Source organism: Carcharhinus amblyrhynchos, chromosome 11 (assembly GCF_965287045.1).
Source record: "Carcharhinus amblyrhynchos chromosome 11, sCarAmb.v2.hapA, whole genome shotgun sequence".
NCBI lineage: Eukaryota > Metazoa > Chordata > Chondrichthyes > Carcharhiniformes > Carcharhinidae > Carcharhinus > Carcharhinus amblyrhynchos.
Window position 1 is genome coordinate 40697436 of NC_137334.1, and position 23408 is coordinate 40720843.

At 40.4% G+C, this 23408-nt stretch overlaps 1 protein-coding gene across 1 annotated transcript in view; it reads left to right on the forward strand.

The window, feature by feature from the left end:
* ccdc141 (coiled-coil domain containing 141) overlaps positions 1–23408 on the forward strand; it is a 160121-nt gene that overhangs the window by 101689 nt on the left and 35024 nt on the right. Inside the window, exons 14-20 of the mRNA XM_080198905.1 lie at positions 1036–1161; positions 2368–2556; positions 6437–6616; positions 6712–6861; positions 19608–19748; positions 19826–20023; positions 21156–21339. Coding sequence (XP_080055031.1) covers positions 1036–1161; positions 2368–2556; positions 6437–6616; positions 6712–6861; positions 19608–19748; positions 19826–20023; positions 21156–21339 — 1168 coding nt within the window. The remainder of the gene's footprint in view (positions 1–1035; positions 1162–2367; positions 2557–6436; positions 6617–6711; positions 6862–19607; positions 19749–19825; positions 20024–21155; positions 21340–23408) is intronic.

Sequence of the window (23408 nt, forward strand, 5' to 3'; positions counted from 1 at the left end):
TAAGAAACGTAGAAACATAGAAACTAGAAGCAGGAGTAGGCCATTCAGCCCTTCAAGCCTGCTCCACCATTCATTTTGATCATGGTTGATCATCAAATTAAATATCCTGATTCCCCCCTTCCTCCAATGTCCCTTGATCCTTTTAGCCTCAAAGAGCTATATTTAATTTCTTCCTAAAATCAGACAATGTTTTGGTCTCAACTACATTCGATGGTAGTGAATTCCACACATTCATCACCCTCAGTGTGAAGAAATTTCTCCTCACCTCAGTTCTAAAAGGTTTACCCCTTAACTTCTAACTACAAGCCCTAGTTCTGGACTCCCCCCACCATCGGCAACATTCCGTCTGAATCCACCCTGTCTGATCCTGTTAGAATTTTACAAGTTTCTATGAGATCCCCTCTCACTCTTCTAAACTCCAATGAATATAATCCTAACCAACTTAATCTCTCCTCATGTGACAGACTTGCCATCCCAGGAATCAGCCTGGTAAACCTTTGCTGTACTCCCTCTATAGCAAGGACACCCTTCCTCAGATGAGGACACCAAAGCTGCTCAGAATACTCCAGGTGTGGCTTCACCTTTGCTGTATACAATTGCAGCAAAAAAAAAACGAAGCTACGATTCAGGACTGTAAGATGTTGAAGAGCAAAAGCAACCTGCCATTGGCAGAATTTATGCAACATTGTACATGGCATTCCAAATTCTGGGTCCCATACTAATAATCATTTTTGCTCTTGAAAATATGTAACTTTAGGCCCTCAGTCCTCCAATTGTATGTTAATAAAGTAAATTGTAAATTAATTTATGGTCTTTGAAGAAACAGGCTTGACCAGTTGAATGTCTCTCCCTTTTTATTTCTGTTTCTTTTCGACTTAGCTCTAAAAACGTAGAGATTTATTTGAATTTTTAACTATATAACTTTGAACTTTTTGGTAGGGATTTACAGCAATGAAATATGGTTCAATTGTCAGTAAATTTGAAAATTTAAATGTAATCTAAAATGAAAGGCCACTTCAGAGTTCTTTTGTTCAGACAATTCATTGTTTGAAGACGTTGGAAGATGACCTTATTCCACCATTCAGAATTGACTTGGGATGCAATCTTGAAACTATTATGGAGCTGCAAGACAAATTCAATAAAGCAAAGCCACATTTACAGGTAAGGAGTGCTACCTTTCTAATGACTGGGAGACTAAAAAGTACAACAAGCCTGATGGCCTTTCAAAAAAAAATGCACCCAATGCAAACCAGGACTGGGTTCATCCGTCAGTTTAAGCCAGAGTAATTGAACATATATATATGGTACAATTGACTTCAGTGCCTTAGGCTGGGAGGGAAAATTCATTTAGGGTTCCTCTCCAAATTGCTGGATTTGATCAGGACACAATGAAGTTAAGTTTGGGTGTTATTTTCCTGCAGTTGGAGACCTAACTAGTGTCTAGATTCACATATGGTTACAATAGCAAAGCACAGGAAGAGAGGTATAGAGAACATTACGTGGGGAAAGTGCTACAGAAAGTAATTCTCATCCTTCGTGTAAGAGACAGAAATATGAGGAAAGACACTAGAAACTTCAATTAAATGAATTATCAGATAACCTGTTTGAGTGATATTGGCTGAGGGATAAGTGGATAAATATTGATTAGGTCACCTGGAGAATGCCACCCCTATAGCACACCCCCCTGTTCCTCTTCAGAAAAGGAGAAGGAATTTTTTGCAGACACCCAAAGGGAGAAGAAGGCTCATGATTTAACATTTTAGCTGACAGATGGCACATCCAACAGCGTGGCACACCTTCAATTCTGCAAGGAAGCATCAGCCTAGATTATGTGCTCAAATGTATGGAGAGGAACTTAAACCTCTGACCTTCATACTTTTGCCCTATTCAAAAACAAATTTATGCCAGACATTCGAAGGATTTTCATAGGGCACAGTGTGAATAATTCATAGAATGAATTCCATGATAGAGTGGTCAAAGTGAGAATTAAAGTGAAATTGTCCTTCTCTTCTGTAAATATCTTGTGATCTATTATAGAGATTATTCCAGACATTTAACAGAGCAGACAGAAACATTTGCATGCTAAATGTGTATTGGTATTTTTGGGTTTGTAATAAAATTGTTGTCTGTAATTTTTCAGTTTAGTTTGAATAAATATGGCAGTAAAATTGATTCGATGTTGCTGCCTGCATCTTGATGCAAGTTGGATGTATGCAATGCACCTATGATAAATTGTGATCTGAACATAATTTACCATGAAATTACCATCCAGTTGTGGGCTGGAATGTGATGACTTAACTTTTACTGTATGCTACCATGAATTACTAATTCCACAATGTTGATTTGGTGATTTTCTTTTTACTATAGCAGTTAACTGCTGAGGTGGAATACAGAGTGAAAATAGCTGAGCTTTTGACACTGAAGGGTGTTTTCCTAAAGGAGAGAAATGAAAAAATCACTGAGTTACTGAATCTTCATCAGCAAGTAAAGAATAAAGCAAAGGAGTATGAAACAGTTTTTCTTATGACAGTTAAATTTCATAAGATCATGCAAGAGGTATGCACTTAAATGTAAATATTTTACAGTGGCTTTGATCATGTGTACATAATTTTTATTTCGTCCCATCTCTAATTCTGTTCGAGATTATAATTTTTAGAAGTTGATTATTCCATTTCAGTAATCTTCACCTCCCAACTTTGCTTCTAAATTAACATTGTCACATTTCAAACCTGACTTCTACATATCACCACTACTGGGGGTCTCTTTTCTTATCGATTAGCACAACCATGCTACAAAATGATAATATTCCATCAGTTGACGATACACTTTTCTGCTTGAGGATGGTATCAAAACGTAGATTATTGTAAAAAAGAAAGGCACACAATGGTGGGACCTTTGCTGCATGGAAAATGGAGGAATTGATCTTTCATCCTGTTTCTCTAATGATTGTCCCCCACCTTTTAGAAAAAGAATAATGAGTCATAGAAGATATTTAGAACTATTTGTTAAGTTCTTGTAAAATTTTTTAAAGTTAACAATGGGAAATACAGATAAGATTGTAAAGCAGGGAAGGCTGTTCCAAAGGTACATATTTAACTGCAACTCAGATTGAATGATTGAAGTGGACTGTTTAAGTAGTCCAAGCAGACAAACCAAACAATCAAACTCCTGCACCACATAGCCAATGACAGTGAAGGGTACAAATATCCTGAAAGTTTGTGGTGCAAGGACTTCAGGAAACATGGCAGGAGTGAGACCATTATACTTGTCCTATTACAGTAGGCTCTATGTTCCCTTGCATCCAACAACTTACATTTCAGTAGTGACTTGCAGCAGCAAAAACAGCGAACGTATGGTGGAATTGCTGCCATCCCCATCATATGTCATTGATTGTACAGAAAGATATTGCTACTTTTATTAACCTCCAGAATGTCATGATTGAATTTTGCAGTTGTAATGATGATGAAACTGTTCGCATTCATTGTCATCACTCCTCTGAATCTGAGAGCAGTTTCAGGAGTTCACATATGCATGGTAGAACACGGAAATTCATAAGTTGTTGTCACTGATCCCATTTCTCTCCAAGGGTACATTGTTATAGTCCCCCACAGACAATTACAACAATATCCCAGCCATCTTTCTATTTTCCGTCCTCCATAAACTTGAATCCATCCAAAGCTCTGCTGCCTACATCCTAATTTGCACCAAGTTTGTGGGCAGCATGGTGGCACAGTGGTTAGCACTGCTGCCTCACAGGGCCAGGGACTTGCAGAGTTTGCATGTTCTCCTCTGAGCGCTCCAGTTTCCTTTCACACTTCAAAGATGCATGGGTTAGGTTGCTTGGCGACGCTAAATTGCCGCTTAGTGTTAGGGGATTAGGAGGGTAAATATGTGGAGCCAAGGGGATGGGGTCAGGGTGGCATTGTTGTCAGTGCAGTCTTGATGGGCCAGATGGCCTCCTTCTGCACTGTAGATTCTATGAGGTTCCATTGACTAATCATTCCTGTATATGTTGATTCCCATTGACATCCATTCTGGTGATGCCTTAATCATTCAACAAATGTTTTCAAATGTATCTTTGGCCTCACCCCTCCCACATTCCTATAACACAGTAAAATCTTTGTTCTCCTCCAGTAGCATCTGCAGTTTTTAATTGTGCTTTCAATACCCAAGGCTGAAGTTCTGGAATTTCCTCCCTGCACCTTTCTGTCTATCAACTTCTCTCTCCACATTAAGATGCTCGTTAATACCTCCCTCTTGGTTAAGATTTTGGTCATCTGCCCGAATATCCCCTAATGTGTCTCAATGTCAAAGATTGTTTGAGTAGTGCCTTGGGACATCTTATTACATTAAGCCATGCTTATTGCCAATTGTGCAGGACTAAGTGATGCTATGGATCAGCAATATATATAAGTGCCAGTGAGCTACGACCGTGATGCTGCACTCATGTCAGTGCTGATCATTTGCCCTGCTGAGCCTAGAAGAGCTTTGCAAAGTTGTCTCTGGAATGCAATCCAGACAACCATTCCTGCATGATCTTACTTATGACAGCTGGCATAGCATATCAGGGTATTACGTTCCAAGGCCTTACGGAAACCAGCTGTCACAGTTATGCAGAAACGTTCAAGTGATTGTGCATCATCAGCACCAGTTTTAAAGCAGGTTGAATAAGATCTTCATTCCCGTACAGCTCTGGAGGATCACTCAATATTATGGATCCTGACCAAAACAAACCAAAATCACAGAATCCTTAAAGTGTAGGAGGAGGAAATTTGGCCCATTAAGCCTGTACTGACAACAGTCCCACCTAGGCCTTATCCCTGTATTTGCCCTGCTAATCCCCCTGATGCCAGGGAGCAATTTACCATGGCCAATCCACCTAACCTGCGAATCTTTGGACTGTGGGAGGAAACCGGAGTACCTGGAGGAAACCCCCTCAGACACAGGGAGAATGTGCGAACTCCACACATACAGTGACCCGAAGCCATAATTGAACCCAGGACCCTGGTGCTGTGAGGCAGCAATGCTCAACACAGTGCCACTCTGTCGACCTGATGTGCCATCCTGAACGATCTATATGGTATTTTATCAATTCTGATAGACTGATTCCACCTCATCATTACAATGGGGTAGGTGGAGGAAGGGGTCAGAATAACAGAATCAGATCATCCGTGATATTATCAAATGGTGGAGCTGGCCGATGTGCCAAATGGCCTAACCCTGCTCCTATTTCTTGTGATTTATGATCATATGAATTGGGTTTTAAAACCAAAGATGGATCCTGCCATTGGGCCCATGACTAAACTGGTAAGATTTCATCCACAGACAAATTAATAGAATAACTTGTCTGAGGAAAAAAAATGGAGAAGTGGAAGGAAATGTATTTTGGAGGAAAGAAAATGGATGGAATATGGACATACATAGGAAAGACAGCGAAGGGTGTGAACAGACGGAGATAACTAAGCATGTAAATGTAAAATTTACTGAAAATATGACATAAACAGGACCAGTAGTTTTATTAGGCGTTATAAACAGGGGCATAAACCATAACAGGTTATGATAAATGTGTACAAGATTATGGTTAAATCTGAGTTGGATGACTGTGAGTGCCCCATTATAGAAAGGATATTAAAATCATAAAGAGCATACAAATAGATGTACATGGCCCTCTGCTGCTGGCAGAACAAGGTAAGTTGATTGTTAATGTTTCTGAATGTTTTTGAAGCATTAAAACAACTTTAAATGAGGTACTGAATTCACATAACTGGCCTGGAAACATGAAAATTCTAAGAAAATAATTGATTAGAGTTGAGGTGTTACTCATATTTAAGCAATATAAATGCATTAGGTAGCACTTGGAAAGAGATTTGTGAAATACTAAAAATCAGAGCATTTTGAAAATTATAATTTCAAGAACAGTGCATTAATTGTCAGAATTTAAAATATTGTCCATAACTTGACTACATTTAAAGATTTAATTCTATATTAGATTGTCTATATTTCCAAAGTATTAATACCATTGTTTCTCCTAGCTAGCCTCTTTCATTCTACCCTCTATAAACTCGATGTTATCCAAACCTCAACTGCCCATACTCCAATTTGTATCACGTGCATTCATCCACACTGTGCTCACTAACCTAAATGGTTCTCAGATAAATGCCTCAATTTTTAACTTCTCATCCTTGTTTTCAAATCCCTCCATGGCCTTTCTGCTCTTTATCTCTGTCGTCTTCTACAGCCTTCGAATCCGCTTCTTTGACCAAATATTTGGTCACTTACCCTGGTATCTCCCTGTGTGTCTTAGTATTGTATTTTATTTTATAATGCACCATTGAAGTGCTTGTTATGTTCTGTTATGTTAAAAGCCCCATATAAATAAAAGTTGCTGTTATATTAATTCATGTTATCAATTGTAATTTGATGGATTTTGATTCAGCTTGAAGAGATGAAGAAGACCGGAGAGTTGGAATATCCAGAACTGTTAAGAACATCAGACAGTAGTAGTCAAGCAAAGATACAACTTAATCACCATAAAGAAAAGCAGATACATATGCGCCATTTATATAAATTGTCCCTCGCATTGGCAATGGATATCATCTCCATTACACAGCAGTCCGTAAGTTAAATTTGGATTGTACACAAATCTTTCCATTGACACAAGCTACTGAATTCACTAGCTGGTTTAATCTCTGATAATTTTCCTTTGGGTAGAAATTAATTGAAGCTTCAGTGGACTCTCTTCAGCAGAAACTTGAAGTGCTAGAGAACCAGAGCATTGAGTGGAGTGCAAAGGCAGACAATCATGGAGAAAAACTGGAGACAAATTTGCATTACTGTACCATGAGAGAAGAAATAAATGAGGTTAGTAGAAAAATCAATCAGTTTTTTAGGGGATAAAGTATCAGTTGATTTAAAACATAATTGCAATGGATGAGGAGTGTGGGTAGATGGTTTGCCAGACCTTGTGAATTTTCTCCTCCATGTCAATCTGCAATCTTCCCTTATTAAAATCATTTGCCTTAGACTGCCTTTCTTTTCTCATCTTTTTGATACCTCGAATTGTGATGCCTGCCAGTTGATGACTGTTCTCAGAATTATACATGGAGCAATGAGAAAGGAAATTGGTTGTACCATTTACAGTTTGTGTTCAAAGGGACTGACACAAAAGTGGAAAAAGTACTTTTTGTTGTGCTCATTTTCTGGGTGGAAAACAGGGAAAACGCTCCATGCATGATCTATGCCGGGAATACAGGTGCTGACCACCAGGTGGCCACTTGAATCTAACCCCTTGGATATAATAATGAGCAGCTCAATGCCTGATTAAGTATCTTTGAAATTTGTTCATGCTAAAACACTCAGTGGTTTGATGCTAATGAGGCTTATCCAATAGTCCTTTTCAATACTACTGGAGACTCTCACCCAAAATGTAAATACATTTTTTGAAAGCCATCTTTGTATGGTAACAAGAGGAAGCTTAAGTGTTCTTCTTGGTTCCACAGTGCAGTTGTGCCTCTTTTAGGAAACAGTGCTGTTGTGGCCTTTTGATGGTCTGCACACAGCTCTCTAGTTTGCCTTCCTCCCAGCCCCTCCACATGCCTATCCTTCATTTCCAGAACCCACCAAATTGGTTGGCTTTTTCTGGGATAATTGCCATCTGTTTTGCCTCTTGCCCACGCTCTGAGCATGTTACATTTTCCATGCCTGGAAACATTTCGAGACAAATTTCTAGATCAAAATTTCTGTTTTGGTGCAATTTGTGTCAATGGGTTTTTCAGTGTTAAAAACAGTACTTTAGAAATAGTGTTACTTAGGAATAGAGCCATGGTTTCCTAATCCATCAAGTGATCTCACTGCCTCACATTCATCCTCATAATGTAATATTGCTCTTCTTTCAACTGTGAGAAGCCCATGAGAGGCTAATGATCCCTTTAAATTTCCTATTACTAAAATAACTAGTGAACACCCTGAACCTTCTTTAAAAGTTACCAATTCATTACCACATGGTTAACTGAAGAGAGAAAGGCAGCACAATAAGACCAGTGAGAACATTGATCATAAAAGTATAGCAAGAAATCACTGAGAGACAGGCCAGTTGAGTGCTCTTACACTAAAAATGAGAAATTCCTTAAATATCTGGGCGAATTCCCCACAACAATATGTAGGGAGTCTCAGTAACCTGTGCATTCTCAGGCTGGCATTAACTGTTTCAGGAGAAGCCTACATCTCCCAGCAAGCATTGCAATCAAGGGCAGCAGAACAAACTTGGAAAAATTGACTCAACACCAAAGACCACATTCCATTTTAATTATAATGTTTAAATAACTATTTTATTTATAAAGCACTTTCCTACACTATAAAAGACATGAACATATCCCCTATACAGTGAACTAACTCGAAGGGCAGTCATCTTTTTTATGGAGGCAAATGCAGCGCCCAATTTCATGCATTATAAAGTCTCAAACAATAATGAAATGAATGACCAATCAACCTTTCATTCATGGTGAAGATGGAAGGAAGTATGCCCTACTCTATTTGAAACTTTCTACGGGATCATTAATGTCAACTTGAACTATTGAAAGAAGTAGACAAGGGCCAGAGTTGGATAAATTTGGTCTTTAAAGCTTCGAAAGGAGGAAGGATCATATATGTTTAGTCACAATCAAGTAATGTCTTGATTTTAAAGTATTTTCAAACCTTTCATGGCCTTGCCCATCCATAGCTCTGTAATCTTCTCTAACCCCACAATCCTTTGTGATATTAGCAGTCGTTTAATTCTGGCCTTTTGTGCATTCCCAGTCATAATTGATCCACCATATGTCGCTGTGCCCTCAGTTGTCTCGGCCCCAAACTCTGGAATCCCTCTCTATATGTCTCCGGCTCTGTACCTCACATTTTTCCCTTAATACACTTCATAATACCTATCTACTTCAGGTTATCTCCCCAATATCTCTTTATGGGCACCGTGTGATACTTTGTTTTATAATACCTGAGCAGAGTATCTTGGAAGTTTCATTATGTTAAACATGCTATATAAATACAAATTCTATTGTTGTTGTTTGGTCTTCCAAGGAGAAAGGGGGAATTATTGAAAAGGTGATAGGATGCCAGGACTGAGGAAACTGTAATATCTTTCTGGACATAGAAACAGAGAGTCGGGATAAATGGGTCATTTTTTTGTAACTAGTCAAGTGCTGCAGGGATCAGTGCTGGGCTTCAATTATTTACAATCAATATTAATTAATTGGATGACAGGACAGTGTATCGTAACAAAATTTGCTGACAACGCGAAGATAGTAGGAAAGCAAATTGTGAGGCGATCATGCAGACTTGGATTTTCCATTCGCCTATGTGGCCAAACTTCCTGTAATGCTCCCCCTACCTTAGCCCTGAACTTGCATCTTTCTCTCATTGTTCTCCTATCTTCACTCATTGCCCTTTATGCACACATCTCCCCCTTGAATATTGAGGGAGTCAGGAAAATTCCCAGCTGAGACTGCTAGACTTGGGAGACAGTGCCCTCCAAGGTAGGATCTTCATTGCCAAGAATCAGGTATGAAATGGAATCAGGCCAGCTGTCTCAGTAAGAAGTGTGGAGGCAGGCTGTTTAAAAAGCCTCAGTGCTTATGGGGCTTTGTCCCAGTGAACAAAAATACAAAGATCCTCCAGCTTTCATCCTCTCTCACCCCATCCATGTACCACTCCCCTATATCCCTCTTGCCCCCATGCCAAGCTCTGCTATCCCACCCATCCCTTCAGTTCCTTCATGCCTGGTGTGCAAGTTCTACGCTTCCACCCACCACCTATATCGCTTGTGCTCTGCTGTTCCACCCATCCTTTCAGGCCCATCATGTCCCCTGTGCCAAGTGCTGGCACTTCCATGCCAGTCGACCCATTGTACATGTTATAGAAGCAATGTACACCATAGTGTATAATGGAATCTGTCAAATAATTTTTTTTTTAAAATGTAACGTATTGACAGTTTTTCCCGTGAAAGAAAGCCTGGACTGCAAACCAATAAAATCATCCAGGCCATTTGACGTTTCAAAAACTTCAAACCACAAACACTTAAAGCCACTGAAGTTAAGCCAGCAAGAGATCAGAGAGCCTGAACAGTACAAAATGAAATTTGGTTCAGAGCCCAGACAGCTGTTAAGTTATGAGAACACCTGTTGCTCAAAAGAAACATTGTTTGATGACAGTTCCAGCTCTCTGATCAACGCAGTCAATTTCACAATGTTTGTTGATGATGTAACATTACTGGTTTCAAGTGTTTTTGGTTTGTTCTTCTTGAAACTTCAAAGGCCCCAGATGAGTGACATGTTTATTAGCTTGAGTCCAAGCTTTTTCTCATAGGAGAAATTTATCAGTGAATTACCTTTTTCAAAACTATTGTTTGATCCCACTATACACTATGATGCACACTGTATCCATAAACTATGCAGTGGGTCAATGGGGATAGAAGTGCCAAAGCTTAATATGGGAACATAAAGAGCCTGAGGGAGTAGGTAGAAAGATAACAGTTCGCAAAGGACCAATGGAAGGCTGAGAGTTTGGGTGGAAGGACAGAATATGACAAAAGGTATAAGGGAAATGCGGCGTGGGGGGGTGCGTGGTGGGAGGGCAAAGTCTGGCAGAGGGGCATAAGGGAGACCTTTTGAACTTACAAATTTGCAGAATTACTTTTATTGTGGCTATCATTACTTTGACTTCAGCCCTTCTAAAATTTGCATTATTTTGGACTGTCATGCATGCTTTTACATTTCTTACAGTTGAAACAGTGAGTTGCATATCCAGCCAATTTATGAATGTTTTTACCTGCATGATAATGAGGAAAATAGCACAGCAACTTAGGTACAGATGTGTTTAGAATTCAAATTTTACCGTTGATTCTTAAAGTGGCCTGGTTAGGCTCACTGGCCTGGGAACTACAGGCCAGTGAACCTAACATCTGTAGTTCGTAAGTTGTCAGAAGGTATTCTGAGAGACAGGATTTACAGGCATTTAAAAGCGCAAGGACTGATTAGGGACAGTCAGCATAGCTTTGTGAATGGAAAATCATGTCTCTCAAATTTGATTGAGTTTTTTGAAGGAGTAACCAAGAAGGTAGATGATGGGTAACCAAGAAGGTAGATGAGTGTAGTTGATGTTGTCTACATGGACTTTAGCAAGGCTTTTGACAAGGTACCGCATGGTAGGTTGTTGCATAAGATTAAACCCCATCCAGGATGAGATAGCCAGTTGGGTACAGAATTGGCTTGATGACAGAAGCCAGAGGTGGTTGTAGAAGGTTGTTTTTCAAACTGGAGGCCTGTGACCAGCAGTATGCCTCAGGGATCAGTGCTGTGTCCACTGTTATTTGTCATTATATTAATGATTTGGATGAGAATGTAGGAAGCATGGTTAGTAAGTTTGTTGATGACACCAAGATTGGTGGCACAGTGGACAGTGAAGTTTATCTAGGATTGCAACGGGGTCTTGATTAATTGGGCCAGTGGGCTGATGAATGGCAGGTGGTGTTTAATTTAGATAAATGCGAGGTGATGCATCTTATATATCAAACCAGAGCAGGACTTACTCAGTCAATAGTAGGGCATTGGGGAGAGTTATAGAACAAAGCGATCTAGGGGTACAGCTTCATAGCTCCTTGAAAGTGGAGTCACAGGTGGATAGAGTGGTGAAGAAGACATTCGGCATGCTTCATTTCATTGGTCAGAACATTGAATACAGAAGTTGGGACATCTTGTTGAAGTTGTACAAGAGATTGGTAAAGCCACACTTGGTATACTGTGTACAGTTCTGGTCACCCTATTATAGAAAATATATTATTAAACTAGAAAGAATGCAGAAAAGATTTATTAGAATGCTACTGGGACTTGATGGTTTGAGTTATAAGGAGAGGCTGGATAGACTGGGACGTTTCTCCTTGAGTGTAGGAGGTTGAGGGATGATCTTATAGAGGTCTATAAAATAATGAGGGGCACAGCTTAGCTAGATAGTCAATACCTTTTCCCAAAGGTAGGGGAGTCTAAAACTAGAGGTCATAGGTTTAAGGTGAGAGGGGAGAGATACAAAAGTGTCCAAAGGAGCAATGTTTTTACACAGCGTGGTGAGTGTCTGGAACAAGTTGCCAGAGGTAGTAGTAGAAGCAGGTACAATTTTGCCTTTTAAAAAGCATTTAGATAGTTACATGGGTAAGATGGGTATAGAGAGATATGGGCTAAATGCGGGCAATTGGGGCTAGCTTAGTGGTTTAAAAAAAAAGGGTAGCGTGGACATATGGGGCCAAAGGGCCTGTTTCCATGCTGTAAATCCCTATGACTCAATCTCTGTACCAGTTATATCGTCCAACCTCACCCCTGCCTCAGCTCATCTGCTGCTGAAGCCCTCATCCTTGCTTTTGTTAGCTTGAGACTTAACTATTCTAACATGCTTCTGGCCGTTCTCCCACATTCTATCTTCTCTAAACTTGAGATCATCTAAAACTCTGTTAGATCCCATTTCCCCATCACTTTCGTGTGTGCTGACCTACGCTAGCGCCCGGTCAAGTAACGCCTTGATATTAAAATTCCCACCCTTGTTTCGTAATCCTGTTATTATCCTGCCCCTCCCTCTCCCTGAAACTTCCTCCAAACCTTTGGAGACTTCTGCAGTCTTCTAATTCTGGCCCCTTGTGCATCCTCAATTTTAATTGCTGCGCCATCGGTGGCCTTCAGTGTCTCGACCCAAGCTCTGGAATTCCCTCCTGCACCTCTTTGCCTTTCTACCTCACTTTCTTCCCTTAAGATATTTCTCAAATTGTACCAGCAGAGTTTTGGCCATCTGACCTAGTGGACAGGATTTTACAGCCTCACACATCCCAGAACTGTAAAATCCCGCTCAAGGTCAACGAACGTACTCATTGTCCATGTTCCTTGGCCGTCCCAAAGGCGGGCAAAGCGGCAAAATTCAGGTCAATATCTCTTCTGTGGCCATGCTTTGTTTTATATTGCTCCTCTGAAGCACCTTGGGACATTTCATTATGTTAAAGTTGCTATATAAATATGAGTAGTAGTTAATGGTGACCATAATGTACAGCAGAACAAATTATTTTCTTTGAACAGGCAAAAGGTGTTCTCAATGTATACAGGGCTTTTCCCTTATTAAAGACTTGACAGCTGTCAGCTATTCGGGTGTTCGCCTTTGACAACATAAAGTATTACCTAACACCTTCCACATCTGAATAAACAAAGTCAGTACAACTGCTTAGAATAGTCAGTGGCGAGTGCTTCCAGTCTTTTAGGGGAACAGTGGCACAGTGGTTAGCGTTGCTGCGTTACAGTGGCAGGGACCAGGGTTCAATTCCGGTCTTGGGCGATTGGTTGTGTGAAGTTTGCACATTGGCCCCAGTCTGTGTGGGTTTCCTGCGGGCATTCCGGTTTCTTCCTACAACTCGAAGATGCGCAAGTTAGGTTGATTGGTCATGCTAAATTGACCCTTAGTGTCCTAAAATGTGTGGATTAGGGGCATTAGCCATAGCAAATGTGAGATTGTGTGGTAGGACGGGGACAAGAGCCTGGGTAAAATGCTGTGTCAGGGAATTGGTGCAGTCCTGATGGGCTGAATGGCTCCTTCTGCACTGTCAAGATTCTATGATTTACATCCAGCTGAAAACACACAGGTCTTGATTAGAAATGTTAACTAAGACAATGGCTCACCCCCCCCCCCACCCCAATCAATGGGCGAAATGAGCAGGTAAAATCGCACTAGAGCAAAGAAATCAGGATCACGCCAGATTTCTTGGCTCTTGTGATCTTACCGGCATAGGATTTCCGGTGCGGTGAAATTCATTCAAACTTACATTAAACATGATTTACATCTGTTTAGCAAACCCTGCACTCAATCATTCGGACTCACTTATCTTTATGGCCTCACTGGAAGAGATTCTCCCCAATGAGGAAAGCACTTGTTCTCCATGAATGGGCAGCCAAGAGGTGGAGCCTGAAGGGAGGCTGTGGGAAGTAGGGACCATGGGGACGGGGCCTGGAAGGAGCGGCACCAGACCAAGGCGGCCCAATTGGGTAAGGGGTGGGGGGGCAGAGGGCCGCTGCTCACTCTTCCAGAGATCATGGTGGGTTGGGGAGGAAGGGCGGGCTCTCTGAATGCGATCAATGGGGAGGGAGAGAATCCCACTGCTGCTGCTCTGCCTGCAATCAGTCATGGGGGGGAGGGGGTGGCACAATCTGTCTGGGCAGCAGGGGAGGTCGTGGGTGCTATATTTCCAGACGATGTGGGGGTTCGGCCACAGACCCCTGCGACTGCTTGGGGGGACACTGTGTTGAGGCCAGCTGCAACAACAGAGGCTTGAAAAATTCTCTCTCTCTGACCTCTGCTGTTGCAATTGCACATGTACAGCCACAGAGGCTTGTGCAACAGCAGTAGCTCCCTCTGCTGCCTGAGCAAGCTTGCTGGCGAATTAAGCCCAGCCCACTACCTCTCATACCTAGAAACAGTCTAGCTCATTCTTTCTTGTGCTAAGTGCACAAGATTAGGAGTAAAAACTCGGCCAAAAAATGGATCTGTAACTTTCATTTCCATGCCAGCTGCTCAATTAGGCCATAATTTTATTGTCCTGACTATCATGGGAATCGGAGCAGGTAAGGGGCAGACCATGGAAAGGTTCGTTGACCTCAGGCAGGATTTTACGGTTTTGGGATGAGTGAGGCTGTAAAATAAGAATTTTTCTCGTAAAATTCCACATAATGTGTCATGGACTTTTTTTCACCCTCAGCATAAATTAGTATGTTAGAATAACAAATATCATCTGAAACTTGAGCTGAGTAACAGTGATTAAAATATGTTCTATTTTGTTTAAAATCTTTCCATGTGATTAACATTTGAGTTTGAAGAAAATGTCACAGTGCTAATTTTCAACGGAATAATTTTATTTCTTGCTTTTAAACTCTCAATTGAGTTGCTAGTCCAGAGATATCACAATTTTATTATTGTGGTCTGGTGTAAAAAAAATTTCTAAATTTTAACATGCTTTCAGTATTGCAAATTTCAACAGGTGGTTGCAGGAGTTCTGTTCATACCGCAGTTTTGACATGAAAACTATACTTAAAAACTACCACTCTTCAAGTGACACTGAAATTCAACCAGCAACTGTAACTCACTGGATCTGTGGTCAGACAATTATATCTGAACCAGAAAGACTAATATATATGCCCAACGCTGAGCTACACTGGGCTCTTGTGAAATGTCATCAAATCAACAAGCTCAGTGGCTGCATCAGGATTAGTGTCATCGCATTTAAAAGTAGCAAAATGACTTTAGATCTATAAAGAGACACAAGAGAGGGCACCCAAACAGTTGTTTCTCTAAGTCGCGAGTCTAAATTTTAATGTTGTGATTCCCTTACTAATATTTTGCATTTTTAGAAATCAGACTTCAACATTGTCTGTTTTTTTTTTGGTTTTAAACAAGAGCTCTAATGACAGCTAAAACAAAATTACTACTCAGTGTTTTTACAAGCATATATTTTTAGCAGTCTTTTCAAATTTGCAGATGGCTTGTTCCAGGTGAAAGAAATGCTTTGTTTATAAAGAAAATATCTTTCATGTGCAATTCTGTGACTGCTATAATTGTAAATCTATTCATGTAGCATTAAATTGAAATGAAAACTAAGTGGAACAGTCATCCAACATGGTAAGATTGAGGGTTCATCCCTCACTCTACAATAATCTTGGTGTCAAATTCATTGCAATGATGATAGTTGGAGGTGGGGGGGAGGGCTCAGACTGGATTTCATGTAAGGAGGAAAATGAGATTCAGACATTCCTACACTTCATTCCCAGACAATTATTAGAATGGCATTGATACTATGTTGCCCGCAACCTTTCGGCTTTATCTGGAGAAACCTAATGGAATAAATCAAAGAGTGACTAATGTGAAAGTAGGAAATGCAAGAATTGTAAATGTGCTTCTTCACATAATAGCTGTCTTTGAAAATATTACAAAACATCAGTGTTCTTATTCCAAATCTATGGATAATCGTAGCATATTAATATTGTAGGCCTTGGCATAATGTTGTAAATTTGCCCATTTATTTTAAACCAGTTACCACTGCCTTTTCTTAAGTAGTGGATGGAGCCAGCTCTTATAAGTATCCTAAGCATTTATATTCTATAATCCCATAGCATGATTTCAAGGTTATAGGTTTTCAACATTGGGATAGAAATTAGACTGGATTGTTTCACTCAATGCTGCGCAATCAACATATTCAAACAGAGAGACTGAGTGTGTCCAGGAATTGTGCATTAGGGCCTTAGCTAGGACTCCGAAGTGAGTTGTTGCAGCAGATGCCTGACCACCTCGCGCAGGTTGCTTCACCCTACAAACTCAATTCAAAAAGGGGTCAGATCAGGTAAAGTGAGGGTGAGGCAATTGCAAGGACTGTGGAGTTAGAGGAAGCATTCCTCTTCTCCCTGATCCAATAGAATGAAAAACTTTACGAAACTTTCTAGAGTTGGCTCCCACAGGAGCTACTGTGGTGGGTGGGGGTGTGGGATCCTTTAGCCATGGTTCATTTGGGCCATCTAAAAAATTAAACCTACAGATTTAACAGTGGGACCAAAACCTGCACATGTTGGACGCAGGCTGACCTACTGCTGAACTGTTAGGCTTTGCACCCATTTTATTCCCAAAAATAGATGCAACATATACCAATTCCTACTCCCAATGTGCTGACAGTTCCCTATGTGAGTAAAGATTTAAATGAATGATTAAAAAACATAACCGGGAATTCCTGAACATGGTGGCAAACTTGGTAGAAAGGTGTGAGAAACGCAGCTCACAGTCAAACAATTTAGTCAAGTCAAGTCAAGTTCTGAAGGAGCAAGATATTTTATTTAACGTTCTTGCAAGACCGGGTGTCTAAAAAAATAGGCACACCTTACATCGATTTGCAGCACATTTTTATACTTTTTTACAAGCATTGTAATGGCTTTGCAATGTGTTGTTCTCCCCTAATTGGTGGTCCCTGTCCCATCTATGTGTTGTCATTCCCCTATTGGCTCAAGGTGCCCCAAGTTTCCATCCCCTCTACTCCCCATCTAACCATGTCTCCTGTTATCACAAGAGTGCATTAGTAAACTCATCCGTCTTACCTAACACTGTTACATGTCCAGTTCAGATTGGCAGTAATCAGTCTTTTGCCAACTTAATCACTGCTGTCCCGACTATCTCAGTGACCTTTTTCCCCTTTTATGCTCAGTTGTAGAAACAACACATCTTGTATACCATTTGCTTTTACAACCTGGACCTCGTACATTCCTTCAGGATGTGGTGTATGCTTCACTGCACACCACACATCTGGTGTTATTCCTACACCACAGGCAGTCTCTTTATTGTCCCTGACTATTGCTGTGTTAGCAGCAGCGAATTTTATGTCCTATGTTTGTGAATAAAATCACAGTTGTTTCCATAATGTGGGTTATCAATGTGCCTGACTATATCCAGTCTACCTAACTTTAGGCTATTTCTCTATGGTGTACAGATATATGTGTTAACAGCATCTTTACTTGTTGCTCACAAAGGGTAAGGGGCACTTCATTGATGGTAATCACGAGGGTCATGGTGAGATTGGAAAAGTGACTAGAAAAGCCCTGACACCCCCGCCCCACCCCTCATGCCTGTGTGGATTCACACCCTCCCCCTCGCGCTTTCCCAAGACCCTGCTCTTGGACCTGTCTGTAATCACACCCCTCTCTTCTACCTCCAAACCTCCCCACCCCCTCACACCTGCTGTCCACTCCAATGCCCCCAGGCCGCTGGAACATTCTGGACCTGTGCTGGACAGAATCCAAATTCCAGAACAGTTGGTGGACCCAATTCTTTATATTTCAATTACGCAACCTTCTTTACGCTTTAATACACCATTGATTTTCCTTATGCTGTAGTCACTAATACCTCCAATAACAGTGCTGTTATGCTCAGTTTGACTTTCTGTAACAGCTGACATTGGCACTAATAGATATGCTGTGACAAATTTCTTTTGCTACGACCCAGCTACTGCGTTTGTCTCCCAGGTTGAAAACAAGCTGTTAGTTCTTCCGACTCACCCCATGACTCTTTCAGTTTATTTCAGGGGTTAGGTCCTGAAAACCATTAAATTTCTTCCCACATAAATGCAATTAAAATGAATGAATATTTGCATTATCATAGAAAACCAAAACTACAATATCCATAATCATTACTCTACCATGATCAGTTAGCGTAATGACAAAGCCATTGGCCATGATTCTTCCATCCTGCTGCGCTAAAAAATTAGCGGAACAAGATGGGAAATTCTCATGTCAGCTGATTCGCGGAATTTGCGTGAGCGTTCGCACCCCAGTTGAGTCTCGCAGTGTGGATTTCCGGCAGTGACTGCTCTGCGCCAGAAATCGGCAGAGAGGCGGAAAGATCATTTACACGGTCATTTTAAAATAGTCCACATATAATTAGTGGGCCTGGGACTGAAATCTCCAGCCTGCTAGCATCTCCCACCCTGTCAGAGTGATTCTCTCCAGCAGAGATGACAGTAGCTCCCCACTTTAGGGGACCTAGTGGCCCGACCCTGCTGAAGTGAAGGCGGGAGGGCAATCGGGACCCCGAGAGGATTGTCTGGTGGGGCGAGGGGGGCTCCCCTGGGCATTGGCATCCTGGCACTGCCCAAGGGGCAACGTTTCAATGCCCAGAGGGTACCTTCGCACTGCACATCTGTGGGACAAATTGGGGCAAGGCCTAGGAAGCAGGGCCTATGGAGCAACTGGTTGGGTATAGGGTCCCGCTGCCACTCTGTATAGGGATGATGAGGGAAGCAGGGAGGCCAGTGAACGGGATGGACTTGGGGAGAGGGGTTAGCTGGAGGGGCAGTCAGTCTGCTGGGGAGGGTCGGCACTGTAGGGGAGGGGAGGTAGCATTGCAACTGCAGGGAGGTTACTTTCAGGAGGGAGAATCGGGAGATCGCAACGGGCTGGGAAGCGGGGAGATTGGGGGATGGGCCTCAGAATGGTTGGGAGGGCCAGTGATTGGGCCACAGGGGAATAGAGAGCTGGCATTGTGGGGGCCATGAGGCTGGCGAGCATTTGAGCTGGCCATCAATCGGGAGGCCATCAGCGTGGGTTTACTGCACAAGTGCTGATCTCAGCATTGACAGATTGGCGCATGTGTAGTGGCCCGCTCAGCCTGCTGATTTCAGCCTTTCCAGTGGGAATGGTCCCTGCTCCTTGAAATTTAATGATATTTACACTGATGATCTCTGCAATGCACAGAGTGTGGAGATTCTTCTCTGAACTCCCACTCAACAAACCAGTGTGAATTACTCTAATTTTCACGTGAATTCAACACTTAGAATTTTTTGGGAGAATTCCACCCACTATTTTTGTATTCTTAACAATTAGGTATGATCGTTTTGTAACATTGTTAAGTTAAATGAAAACCAGCTCCTTTACAACTTGATATTCATCATGTATTCAATTATCATTGCCCTGATTTTATAGGAATATTTTAATCTAACTTTTTGGAATAGAGTTTTAAAGTTGATATAATGAATAAATAATAATTCTGTAAAAAATATATATCTTTAGTTAAAGGAATCCTATAAAGAACTCAAGAAGAAGTTTAACAACTTGAAATTTAGTTACCTGAAGAAAAATGAGAAATCCCGCAATCTGAAAGCTGTCCGAAATCAAGCCCAGCAAGTTGAAATATATGCTGAAAAATTTGAGGTAACACTATGAACCTACGTAATTTGATGCAACTAACTCAGAACCTCGAGTTCATGTTGTGCTTTCTGTGTTAAAAGATATTCAAGAAGAAAATGATTCAGCACCTGACAAAAGGCACCACTGTGTTGGAAAAGCATATCCCCAAAACAGAAATAGATGTACTTGAAGAATCCTTGAATGAATTACAGAAACAGGTGAATGAACTTGACAAGACAGTGGAGGAATACAAGCAAAACTTGGACATGACTATGCAATTGCAACAGGCCATGGAAGAGGTAGGTACTGCGAATTATTGTAGTGGTACACGTTTAAACATCATTTATCTTCTGCTTTAGGAATAACATAGAAAAGGTAGTTATTTTAGTTGATTTTCACCAACTCTATTATGTTGCTAGACCATTGTTTATGTCACACCTATTTTCAGCTCATGAGATAATTGGGAAAATGAAAAAAGGTAATTTTCAAAGTGTAGTATATTTTTTATAAAACGTGAATTAAAAATACTCAACAGAAACCATGTTTGTCTGAAAACTCGAGCATCCAGGTTCTGGTGAGCATATAGATCCTAGTTTTACCTTTCAGAGCTAACACTAGTGCATGCAGATAATCTGTATTTTTAAATGGTACTAGAAGTACAGGATGTGGCACTAAGCATTTTGTTTTCACTTGATTTGTTTTGGGAAGGTATTCATTTGTTTTCAGAATAAAGCAACATATATTTAATTTTCTCCTCTCTTTCTCTGTCATTTTCATTACTGCAGAGGCAGGAGTACTCTACTTTTTTTTAATCCCTTAAAACCTTATTCCTCAAGACAAAAGATGAGATACATAGGGGCATGAACTTATAATGTGCAAATACATAATATGAAATATATTTAGGGAACACATGACAATGTGATGGATATATGAAGGAAAGATACCAACCAAAGGGATTTGGCCTAATTAAATTAATGTTATAGTGTGTCATGGATTGTATGTCCGTTAACAAAGGTAAATAAGAGAGTAAGTGCTGACTATTCATTGGGTATATCTGCGAAGACAAATTGAACTATAATCAACAAAATTATTTTGGATGTACTCAGGTTATAAATCAAAAACCTAATTAAAGCACAATATATTGATGTGATGTATGGTGGCATCTAAAATAATCCAGCACTTATGTCCCCTTCAGTAATAGAGACAAAAAATAGAGACATGAGGGAAAAGTTCTGAGAGAAAATTGTTCAAGACCTGTGGAAGGAAAGGACTTGATGTGTTGAATGGCCTTTTAATGCTCTACCATTAATAGTTTGAGTACATTTTCTAGACACAGAAAATGATAAGACGTTATGCTTAATTTTCAAAAAATCACATATGTGAGTGCACCACTAAATATATCAAGATGCTTATTTACTACATACATTTCAGAGTCAGTTTTGGTGCGAAGATGCAAGTGGTACAGTTGTTCGAGTTGGGAAGTATTCTGCTGAGTGCAAGACCAAGGAAGCAGTGGGAGTTCTCCACAAGCAGTTTGAAAAGTTTGTGTGGCCCACCATCCCACAGCAAGAAGAGAGAATCCAACAAATCACAGAACTGGCAATGCGACTATATGGTTAGAGCGGATAATTATTATTCTTTAAAATGTTTTTTGCATTCAGCAAGCTAAGCAATGTTAACGTGGGGAATGGAATGCTTGTCATTTTGGACAATGTGCAGGCATTGCAGGTTCATTTGGATTGGTCAGAGTAAATCTCATTTCACTCTTTCCCAACAATGTTCCTCAACTATTTTTTATTTCCCACCATGCCCCAACAATATGCCTCAATCCCCTCTGTAGAAAGAAGTCACCCCTTCACTCCATTTACAAGATTCAACTACACACTGTCTAATGGTTTCTTTGAGTGAGATTGCAAACCAATGGTAATTAAAAGAAAAATTATATTCCATGGTCCAATACCAAGAATGAATTGAATTGAGATGGGTCCAAGCTCATGTCGAGAAAGGTCCTTACAACAGATCAAAAACATTTCTATCCCCTCAATCTGGTAGGTCCCATGTGTTAGAAGTAAAAGGTCAGGATTTAAATCCATTGCATCACCTGTCTTTGTTTGGCAAATTTTAAATGGGTGTTTCTGTTTTTTAATTGCAATATTGTAAAATATATTTTATATTGTTATCTGGCTTTTAATTTAAAATCTTGCAAGTATTCCAGTTCCGTGAGACCAACAAGAAAACCAGTCGACTCCTTAATTTATTCAACAATTTATTTGTTCAACACTCCTGGTACCAACTCAAATATTGGGGCAGCATGGTGGCACGGCAGTTAGTACTATCTCACAGCACCAGGGAACCAGGTTCAATCCCAGCCACGGGTCACTATCTGTGTGGAGTTTGCACATTCTCCCCATGCCTGCTTGGGTTTCCCCCGTGTGCTCGGTTTCCTCCCACAGTCTAAAGATGTGTGTGTTAGGTTGATTGGCCATACAAAAGTGTCAGAGGATTAACAGGGCATATATGTTCCTGGGTGGGATTGTGATCGGTGCAGACTTGATGGGCCGAATATCGTCCTCCTGCACTGTAGGGATTCTATGGATAAACAGTTGCAACTCATGAACTCTTTGACTGAACTTTAACTCTTAACTGAACATCAACTCTCAACTGAATTTTAACTCTCTACTGAACATTAACTTTAGTTGACCATCAACCCTCAATTGAACTCTTAATTGCACATTAACTTTAACTGAACATCAACTTTAATTATATAACTCAAAATAGATGCTATCGAGTTTAGGAAAAACCTTGATCAATTACTATCTCTGATGTAGAATCTATCTTTTTCCCTGAGGAAAGTTCCTTCAGGCACATGTTTCTTACGATAGTTAGTCTGTATAGAGTTGTTACTAGCAAACAAAAACTACAGTGACTTTTATCCACAAATCCCTCATTTTGTTCTAGAAGATTTTCTGTCATCCAGCCAACTATGTAATTAGAAACTGATCACATGATTCAAACATCCAGTGAAATTAATTATGAATGATTCAATTATACTTATTTCACATGACATGTACCACACATAATGGTAATAAAATCCAAAGTCACAATGTCTGAGCCAATGTAAATAACTTCCCTTACTTAGTCGACACAGAAAGCTTCAGATTACAATTTCCAGACTGGAGCAACTTTACGATCTGTATCTGGTTTTAATTATAAGTTGATCAAAAATCCCAGCATGCTTAACTCTCAGCCAGAATAGCCATTTTAAATCCACTCTAGCCATTAGTATTGTTATGTCATTGTTGTAGCCGTTCTTTCTCCATCCACAATATGTTAGAGCTATGATATATAGGCAAGCTGTTGTTGAATATATTTCCATTAATTCAGGCACCTCCATATTTATTATTGTTTGTAATTCTCTTAATCATTTATGTGTCCATGAATACAACAGTAATTACTTATTTATTTGCACTTTCACATAAAAGCTGGAATTTTCTGGCTATTGACACCAGTGGGATTCTCTGGGCATTCTGCAGTGAACAGAGATTTGGTTGAGCACCAAATTCTCTGTCCTCGCTTACAGAGGTGGTAAAGCATGAATGGCTAGAAAATTCTGGCCAAAATTTCCTTAGCAGCTTCAAAGGAGCTTATAAAACAAAATATGACATGGAACTATGTAGCAGGACA